General features: G+C 34.6%; 1 protein-coding gene across 1 annotated transcript in view; it reads right to left on the bottom strand.

Moving 5' to 3' along the window:
• Positions 1-149: 149 nt before the first annotated feature.
• LOC124542024 (fatty acyl-CoA reductase 1) overlaps positions 150-11027 on the bottom strand; it is a 32852-nt gene continuing 21974 nt past the window's right edge. The window contains exons 4-14 of the mRNA XM_047119981.1: positions 9758-9924; positions 9046-9136; positions 8485-8630; positions 7633-7742; positions 6934-7005; positions 6090-6210; positions 5205-5327; positions 4342-4461; positions 2927-3078; positions 1707-1812; positions 150-926 (exon numbers count right to left, since the gene is read on the bottom strand). Of these exons, the coding sequence (XP_046975937.1) occupies positions 794-926; positions 1707-1812; positions 2927-3078; positions 4342-4461; positions 5205-5327; positions 6090-6210; positions 6934-7005; positions 7633-7742; positions 8485-8630; positions 9046-9136; positions 9758-9924 (1341 nt within the window). The 3' untranslated portion in view covers positions 150-793. The remainder of the gene's footprint in view (positions 927-1706; positions 1813-2926; positions 3079-4341; positions 4462-5204; positions 5328-6089; positions 6211-6933; positions 7006-7632; positions 7743-8484; positions 8631-9045; positions 9137-9757; positions 9925-11027) is intronic.

Raw genomic sequence — 11027 nt, 5'->3', positions numbered from 1 at the left:
ATTCTCGATCGGTAAAGCAGATTATCGCTCATACTGAGCACACGAAAATAGATCTTAAGGTGACGAACGTTTTCTTACCCCGACTGTATTAGATAATCTAAAATTTATAACATCAGAATTGTATAGAATGTAACTTAAATACCGTTTAAATTCACCAATCCAAAAGATAAATATAACATTCCAAAACCATAACAAATACACGATTACAGAACGAATGTGAGCAAATTTATTTAATAACAATTTAAAGGAATTGCAAATGAAAACATTACTTTTAAATACTTCAAAGTAAAGCTGCACCCACACTGACGAAGAGCCGCGACAGAAATGTCTTAACCCGCCCTAGCTTCGCACGGATGCAATACTGATACTAAATATACTACAGAATTTGTTTATTTACGACATCACATTAGAAACTTCTAAAATTATCAGTGTTACTATATTGTCTGTATTATATACAAAAACCTTCTCGAATCACTCTATCTATTAAAAAAAACCGCATCAAAATCCGTTGCGTAATTTTAAAGATCTAAGCATACATAGGGACATACAGCGGTAAGCGACTTTGTTTTATACTATGTAATGATAATAGTATATTATGAATTTGAGTCTAAACATTTTTATTTCCAAATAACTTGAGTTATATATCGTCAGCCAGGAGAAAAAAACCCGAATTATTTCTTCCAACAAAATTTGTCTATATGAATACGAGACGTGTATTGATTAAAAATTTTAACTGATGGGTTTATAATGACTATAATAATACTGTATGTGGTGGTATGGTGTGGTGATGGTGTCACTCGATAACTTTTGTGGTGATATCGCTGGTGCCGACGAGGAATGTGTAGACAGTTGAGATCCAGCCACTGAACCAGTAGAGGATCAGACCCCAGAATATAAACCTCGTCACCAGGTCAACGAACCACATCCTGTAAGGAGAAAATAGAGATGAGATAGATACAACAACAAACAACAACAACAGTCTGTAAATTTCCCACTGCTGGGCTAAGGCCTCGTCTCCCTTTGAGAAATTTTGGAACATAATCCACCACGCTGTTCCAATGCGGGTTTGAGGAATACGCATGTGGCAGAATTTCAATGATATTAGAAACATGCAGATTTCCTCACGATGTTTTCCTTCACCGTTGAGCACGGGATATTAAATACATAAATATCCAGTAGTGCTTGCCTGGGTTTGACCCCGCAATCATCGGTTAAGATGCACGCGTACTAACCACTGGCCCATATTGGCTCTTTTATTTCGTTTGGTTGCTTGTAAAGTTATGGTTTTTACTGCAGCTTTGATCACCGCTTTGCGAGGGACAATTAAAGAACCAGTTTCAAAAAAGGACCTCATGTCCTTTCTTGGATTTCATGCAGACAAATATAACAGACAGACAAACACACTAAACTATTATCATACAATATTAACTTAAAATTTCAGGTTTAAAGGCACTATTGAATTTTTGTTACAAACCTTTTTAACCATGATATAGTTTCTTGTACCTTAAATTCCACTGGGTCACTCATCAAACCATAACACAACAATCGGTATAGCTATTTGGTGATAGAACTTCTAATGAGAGGATGTGACCTACACAAACGGGTTTGAACAAAGCCTTACCAACAAGTCTTTCTCGAAAACCCTTCTATAAATGTATGTATGTGTAAAAGTCCTTAAAAGCCTTATTCATATATAGTATACTAACACATTCATATGACGCCGCGCGGCGGGTAGCGTGTCGTCATATTCCTTAAGGATAAATATCCTAGCAGCCCTGATGCAATCTTCGAAATACTTGGAAATATCTAAACCTGAAACATAAATCAAGATTAATGTGAAAACAAACACACAGACAAACATTTTGATAGAGATAGAGATAGCAAAATCATTAACAAATATACACAACAACAGCCTGTAAATTCCCACTGCTGGGCTAAAGGCCTCCTCTCCCTTTGAGTAGAAGGTTTGAAACATATTCCACCACGCTGTTCCAATGGTTACAAATATACATCTCATTGTGAATTGTGGCAAGTTGCCTCTTGGTATTACAACTAGGTAAATAAATTTGTAGGGATATTAACAATCATTTATGATTTTACAATACTAACTATGAAATAAAATGAATATTTATAAATGGACTATAATTGACAGTATTGTAGGATATTAATTTAATTTATCTCATTTAATTCAACCAGCGTTTGCAATGTAAACGCAAAACAAATTAAGAAATCGCTGTCTCTATTATACAAAAGTACTATTACTAAAGGTCAAAGCAGTCTTCATTTTAATAAAGTAATTATTAAATAGTTTAAAAAACACGCTTTCAGCACACACTAAAAATTTCAAATGGAGCGTTTTGTACAAAAATCCAGGTCACGTGATAATTTTTTTTCGTATCCCTTTCAGCAAACCATTTCATTTAATACCCATATCATGGATGCATTTCAAATAGCCGATCCGCCATCTTCGACATCCGCCATATTGGATTTAAGTCACGTGACCATTGTTTTTTTGAAATTCAATAAAACCAATTACTGACGCAATAGAAAATAGCTCCCTGTCGCGTCATTCGACGCTATTCGTCGCTATAAATTCTCGCGTCAGTTCAATTAAAGCATTCAAAGCAAGTGCATGTAAACCGACGTATCAAATTGACGAATATCATACATAAGATATTACAAGTTATTACGTTTGTGCAAAGATCATATTCACATAAGAAACAGATATTGATAATTTGGGATAGCGTACTCAATTCGGATGTGATCGGTTTTACGAATTTTGCCGACGCTACATCAAAGTTGAGTCGTACTATACAAGTGAAGCTAATAAAAGCGTGTTAAAAATAAAAAGTACTTGTGTTTTTTTACGTTGTCTCAACTAAAGTCATTCTTATTCGAAGTCAAAGGCAAGATATCGGAAACTTACCGATAGCATCAATTTTGTAATCCCGCCGCTCCCTTGGGTTGAGAACTTTCCGGACAGCCTGCGCGATGTCCGATTTGAAGTCCCACTGGTTGTTCGTGTAATACTCGAACACGTCGAAGCCTTTGCTTATACGGCGGTGGACGCGCATTAGCCTGAAACGAAATTACAACTTAAACTGTTAAAGTCTTTAAGAATCTCTTATTATAGTTTTTGGGTATGGATTAATTAAGATATCATCACTTTTTTGCGTTTAGAAAAGAAATTACCAATGACTTTGAAATTATAACATACTTAAACTAACTTTAAACAAACATTATTTATATTAATAGTTTAATTTTCTTTTATTATTTTCAGTAGGATAACCACAGTAGATTTAATATCATATCGAAAATATAGAATAAAAATGTCAAAATGATCTCGGCAAATGTTCTATTATTTACAGGTAGTCTCACCACAAATCCGTTCAAGAGTTTTTTCGTGAAAGAATAACAAACATATATACACCGAAACTCGCAAACTTTCGCATTTGTAATATTAGTGGGATAATAATTAATAAAACCAATAAGACATACCATAATATTAGAAATGAGCATAAAATATTTAAAATTAATGCGTTGAATTTTGTTAATATTGTGTGCATGTCAAATTTTACGAAATATATCTCCATATGTAAATTTGTAACAACAATACGTAAATCTAATAGTAGTAAATATAATTAGTAGTATGTAAAAGTATATATGTCACTGTAAAATTGTGAATACTGTTAGATAATAATCTATCTCGCGAGATTGTGAACCGTAATACTGCATTCAATTTAACGTATAATATTCGTTGGATTACAATCTATCTAAGTAAATTTCTATTACAATTATAAAAATTCTAACCTAACCTAACCGAAACATTATGAACTATCTAAATTGGTAATGATTGATTGTAAGTTAAATAAACGTTCACGATCTCTCGATAGTTTACAATTGCTGGAGATAGATTATAATCTAACAGTGTTTGCAATTTTACTATATATATTAGTATACCTTTCGTACCACTGTTTTTGGTAAATGATCGCCGATACCTCGCATGTGTAGCACATTTAATACATGGCTCACAAACGAACCTAGAGATATTTTCTCCCTTGGACTTAGCCAGTTTCGTGCACTTTTGATAGTAAATATTCCTAATTAAATGTGTAAAATAAGTGTTTCTCCCTATAGTCTATTATATAACTTTTTGTAAAATTTTTAAAAATTCAAATTATAAATGTAGATCTGTATACAACATAGATTTTTTTGCATGTTGTACACGCCTCTATGTGGCATACATATTAGTATTTAAGACTTAGATGTTTAAGGTTTTATTGTGAATGCTGTATATATGATGATGTTAGTGTGTCTAAATAAATAAATAAAAGTACTTACACTGGCTTATAACCGAGACAGAACAGCAGCGTGTCGATAAGGAGAGCTGGAATCCAGTGGAAGAACAGGGCGCATATGTTGTGGTAAAGCCTGGAATGTTTCATTGATCCCCCAGGATACCTGTAATATATATTCCAAAAAAAATAATTCAACGAATTCTCACCGTTGATATTTCATAATAGTAAAATTTTTATGTCTAAATCTTACAATTAATGCTTATTTTAATACTTCATTGTACACTAAAAATACAAAAGAGACTTTATCAACATTTAAAAATACAATGATGCTAGTTAAATACAATTATATGGACATGAAATATATCCTGCCTGGAAGTTAACAAGTAATAATCACACGCTTTTTTACCAAAAAATCAATATAAACTTTATTCAAGTAGGCTTTCACAAATCACAGTCATTCTACAATTAAGTGAAGCTACCACCGGTTCGGAAAGTAGATTCTACCGAGGAGAACCGGCAAGAAACTCAGTAGTTACTCTTTATCAACATTTAAAAAAATACAAAGTCATGTTAGTTAAATACAATTATTTAAATTAATATATCATGCTTGGAAGTCAACAGGTACAAACTCGACGCTTCTGTACCAATGTATTTTTTACAAATGACTTCGATGTATAAAACGGCAGAGTTAAATATATCTGCGATATTTTATTATAAGTAGAAACTATATTTGTACATACTTGTTGACTTTCAGACATGATATATTATATAAGAAATATGTACAAATATGTTTAACATCTCAATCAAACATTGTACTGTGTTTTTCTCGGTGGAATCTACCTAGTCAGTTAGCCCAATCGAATAAAGTGTATTTCATCTGGTCCTTAAAAGAACATAGTCACTTACCATACGACACCGTTGAGTGGCACTCTGTTCATGATGATTTCACGGCCGGCATCTATCATTTCAATCCACGTCACTTTAATCTCAGCTGATGATGTGAAGTTGACGACATTCGACTTCGTATCGCTTTAAACAGGAAATTAAAACATCAGAACATCAGTATGGGGCGTTTAAGACCCCGTGTGAAAACTATCATAATACAGTTACGGGGCTTACAAGACCCCGTAACGTTTGAGAAACAAAAACGATGTGATGTGATGGAATTTCATTTTATTACTCTGGTACGTGGTCAAAGAGACCCCGTATTGAGCAGGAATAAAATGGCAGTTAGTTTTCAATAAACTTTTATTGAAAACTAAATGCCATGGTATAGGTCTGAAGCATATTCCACCACGCTGCTTCAATGCGGTTGGGGTCAGAATTTCGAAAAAATTACATTCATGCAGATTGCCTTACGACGTTTTCCTCCTTCCTCAGCACGAGAAGAATTGTAAAGAAAATAGTACATAGAAATTCAGTGGTGCTTAAGTAAAAGTAAAGTAACAGCCTGTACATTTCCCACTGCTGAGATAAGGCCACCTCTGTCATTTAGGAGAGGGTTTTGGAACATATTCCACCACGCTGTTCCAATGCGGGTTGGTGGAATGCACATATGGCAGAATTTCGATGAAATTAGGCACATGCAGGTTTCTTCACGATGTTTTCCTTCACCGCCGAGCACGAGATGAATTATAAACACAAATTAAGCACATATATATATAGTGGTGCTTGCCAGGGCTTAAACCCGCAATCATCGGTTAAGATGCATGCGTTCTAAGCACTGGTCCAACTCGGCTCTGATCTCATCTAAATTAGAAAACGGAAAAATGTCTTAAACCAAATACTCACCCATTTTTGATGTAGTTCCAAGCGCAAATCATAATACCGTTTATGAAAACGTCAACTGGTAAATAATCAGCGTAACTATTCCCTTTACAGTACATAGATCTGATGACTCCTTTTCCGGCGCCTGAAACATAACATAACTATTAGACGTTGAAATTTAACACTATGAAATCCCCATCCCATAAGTAAAAATAACTGTGAAATTACAGGTTATAATACATGCCTATATACCTTGCCACTTTTTGTGTAATGATTAGTTTTTTAACACATAATGAATAAATATTAATCATTGGACAACATCACATACATTACTCTGATGCCAATGTAAGCTAAAGCACTTGTGATATGGTTATGGTGTTTATAGTTGGTGGTAGGGCTTTGTGCAAGCGCGTCTGGGTAGGTACCACCCACTCATCAGTTATTCTACCGCTAAATAACAGTACTCAGTATTGTTGTGTTACGGTTTGAAGAGTGAGCCAGTGTAACTACAGACACAAGGGACATAACATCGTAGTTCCCAAGGTTGATGGCACATTGACGAATAGTTAATATTTCTTACTGCGTCATTGTCTATGGGTGATGGTGACCAGTTTCCATCAGGTGGCCCATATGCTCGTCCGCCAACCTATACAATAAAATAAAAAATATATATAAAATCAGAAGTAACGACGGCACCACAAACACCCAGATCCAAGACAACATAGAAAATTAAAATTACTTTTTCTACATCGACTCGGTCGAATTGAACCCGGGACCTCGGAGTGGCGTACCCAAGACAACCAGTACACACTACTCGACCACGAAGGTCGTCAAACATATAAATATTTTACATATATATGTTACATACCTATAAGTAGACCCGTGGGTCCGTTGATATTGTCAGTCCAACCAGGTACCGGTTCTTGCCATATGGGTATCACTAAAACATATAATATATTATATAAAATAATATTTCATTAACAACTATGCATTTAATATTGTAGGTAAATAATAAGAGGCCCCTTATCAGCTGGGGGCTAGGCTGACCAAATATATAGTAGAATACAATTTCTTTCCAATCTAATGAAAATGATGTCATATTTTCTTTATATAGTTAAAAAGTGATTAAATAAAGTTGCTTTCTGATAGGAAAAATATATTTTTGATAATGATGAGGCCCCGAAATTCGCTCTAACTAGGGGCCCTGATTTGGTTAATATCTCACCTCATAAGACTAAACTGAGTTCACATAATTTATTTGAAGAACTGCTAAATTAAATAAATTGACATTTATAATCCATTTTAAGATTATAAGAATTCAAGAGTTTTATTGGCCTACACAAATAAAACAATAGTATGATGAGGGTTTTTCCTGCACTCCCTTAGGGCGAGCCGGGTGGGGGTCTCGAGGTTGGGTAACGGGTAGGGAGGGTTCCCTAACGGGGCTGTTCCTCCCCAATAGCCTGGGCTACCGTGTCATCTAATTCTGACCCCATGGGTCAGGGTCCTTAGACAAAGTGGTGTAACAATACTAACTGAACAGTTAAAAATAAGTTTACATTCTTACCAATCGAAGGTCTCAGGATGATAACAGGTATGTGTTCCATCGCCTCAACAGCTAAAGCCTCGCCCAGAGCTTTCGTGAATGCATAGGAGTTAGGCAGCTTACTTAACAACCTGTACAGACAAATTTATAATAAAAATCTAATATTATAAATTCGAAAGTCTGTTTGTATGTCTGTACCAGATAAACAGACACAGACACCTAAGTGTCTGTTTATATGTTCTGTTCCATGACCAAAATACTATATCGAATTTGATGAGATTTGCTATGAAGCTTGCACTGTAAGGAAGCATAGGCAACTTTTTTGCCTTTCCTTGCGACCAGCAGCGGAATATATACTTACTATGACAATATAATAGCAAAGTTATGATTTAATGTTTCTTAAAGGTCTTGTTCTCCCCTAAAATCTCATATGATAAGAATAAAGAATCATTTGGGTCAAATTTAATCAAATTCGTTTCAGCAGTTTTCTTGTAAAACTGTAAAAGACAGACAGACATTTTCGCAAGTATAACAACAACAACAACAGCCTGTAAATTCCCACTGCTGGGCTAAAGGCCTCCTCTCCCTTCGAGGAGAAGGTTTGGAACATATTCCACTACGCTGTTCCTATGCGGATTGGTGGAATACACATGTGGCAGTATTTCTATGAAATGAAGGTTTCCTCACGATGTTTTCCTTCACCGCTGAGCACGAGATGAATTATAAAGACAAATTAAGCACATGAATCAGCGGTCCTTGCCTGGATTTGAATCCGCAATCATCGGTTAAGATGCACGCGTTCTAACCACTGGGCCATCTCGACTCCTTTCGCATGTATAATATTAGTATGTATGTTAACATAATATTGCATACTTAGGTGTAATGGTAGCAATTGTTTCTTCATCCATCCACTCCACGGCTTCGATGATCTTGTGAGGATCTGCTGGTGGGGGGTACGGTCTCTCTTCTAGAAGCTTCTCGTGCAAATGGCAGTACGCCGTTGAAATGTGAATGAAGAGCTAGCAGAATGATACATTATAATTAATTTACAATTATGATCAACGCACATGTTTTTTTTTAACTTTGCCAATTTAATTGTAAATAAGGCTTTTTCTATAAAGTATAATTTATTTTCAAATAGGCTCTTGTATGTATTTTACAGGATTACATTGAATATTAAAACTACCTCCAGTTCAGAATATACACTCTACCTAGAATAGTTTCTCATTAATTCTGGAGTACTTTTTTTTATAAATAGTTAACTAAAAAGAAAATTCCAATTAGTTTATTTTCTCGGTTCTTCAAAGGCTTGATAACCTCTGTTGACCAGTGGTAGGTTTTTATTAATTAATAAGTCTTGGTAATGCTTCGTCGTTGAAAAATGATTCTGACAATATTTTTTTTTAATTTGAAGCTTAGCCGAAATAAACTTACTTGAAGATGTTTACACTGCCTGGCTAGTTGGAGTACCAGCTTCGTTCCTCGGACGTTGAGCAGCACTGCCTTCTTTAACTCCTCATCGAATCTAGAATACATATTATCAAGTTTATATTAACTATGGACAGCATCCTTGAAGGTGGGATTTTGAATTTGACAATTGGGTAATTTTCTGATGAATTGAATTCTAAATTTGAATTTTTTCTTCAGACAATTTAACTGAAACAATTGGAAATATGGTAAATTTGCATTTATCTCATCGGAGTAGCGTCTTATCAAATCATCAGGAAGTCTTTAACCAGCTGCTGGATCTCTGGATCACTGATCACCGTATCGATGGTTTATCACGACATCAGATCCTGAGAGCTAAAACCAGTTTCCAGGCCACTAAAAATTTTGCCATCAAAATATCAGTAGCAGCCCAGAATTTACAAATTGGTATAGATTACTACATTCATGTGTCGTGCTTCAGAAGTCACATAAGCCCAGTTTTGCCACAATATTGGGTCTACTTACCCCTCGAAGTAAGCTTAAAACTTGTGCTAGGAATGAGGATGACAACAGCCCTTTGGACCAGTATCGAATCATTATGCTTTCGACTGACTGGTTGACTTGTGTTTGCACACAGATTTTTGGCAAAATAACGTGCCCTATTAACCTAGTATTTACCAGGCTTTCTTCCAGAAGGATGTAAAAGCATGTACTTTACCTGATGGTGGCTGCAGCATGAATGATGATGTTCACATTATCTATTATGGTTTCCCTGTCATCTTGACTGATCGCCAGGTCTGGCGCTGATGCATCACCACTGATGATCTGTAATTTCTCCAACAGTGGTTCGATACCACCACGCATCGTACGGAGTTTCTCGAAGAGCTGGAAATCGTATTAATACAAATTAATAAAAACATTTTTATTTCTTAACTGTCGATTCGAAAGACTGTGGTGTATGATGGTAAGTGGTTACCACATACCACAGCAAATATAATCTCTCACATCACCAATGCACCACCAACTTTAGGAACTAATTATTTTATCACCACTTATAATTAAACATGGCTATTCGCATTTTAACTCAGAGCCTGACATAAAATTTACAAAAAATTACAGACCTTCTGACCTCTAAACCAGACGCATTTTTTTCAACAATCATAATTATAAATGATAATATTATTATATCTTTATACGAAAATTACACAAATATTAATTCCCACTCCTTTTTTATCTGTCATTTTGTATGTCATATATGTATTTATCTATTAATATATATGCTTACATAATCTATAAATGTATGTATTGTTAAAAGTCAAATCATCTAATCTACTGGGCTATTACAGAACAGTAAGTACAAATTAATTAAACATCAAATATGTTAATAGAAGGCGAACAAAAGTTTGACCTAAATAGAAAAGAGATTGCATTCGGCTTAGTAAAAGATATATATTATACAAGGGCGTTCGGCAATTCAAAACTGTTAGTTTAAAATCCATTCAGTAGTTATTGCGTGCGAGAGTAACAAATGTACATACATATAAACTTTCGTCTTTATAATCTATACATATAATAAAATTGGAGTGTCTGTTTGTAGTAATAAAGTAACCGCTTATTACTAAATAGTAGAAAGCAGTACATATTCCAAAATAACATTAATTTTTATTTTTGTTTGTTTCGGCTAATTTCAGGAACGGCTAAGCCGATTTTGAAGGGACTTTCACTGACAGATAGCTAATCTAATATGGAGTAACTTAGGTTACAACTAGTATGTTATGTTATATTAGTAAGGATGTCCTGATATGCGGATAGAATCCGTGAATTTTAAATAAAGATTGCTGGTTTAAATAAATATGCTTGATTTAAAGCATTCTAATTTTATTATTTGCTAAAATATTTTTTCGAAATGTATAAGTACGATACGGCTCCAAAACTAACAATAATATTAACTAATTTTTTTTTTATGTTATAGGTTGGCGGACTAGCAT

The sequence above is a fragment of the Vanessa cardui genome, chromosome 29, assembly GCF_905220365.1.
Source record: "Vanessa cardui chromosome 29, ilVanCard2.1, whole genome shotgun sequence".
Taxonomy (NCBI): Eukaryota; Metazoa; Arthropoda; class Insecta; order Lepidoptera; family Nymphalidae; genus Vanessa; species Vanessa cardui.
The sequence above is the reverse complement of the archived record's forward strand: the minus strand, read 5'-3'. Positions and strand labels throughout refer to the sequence as shown.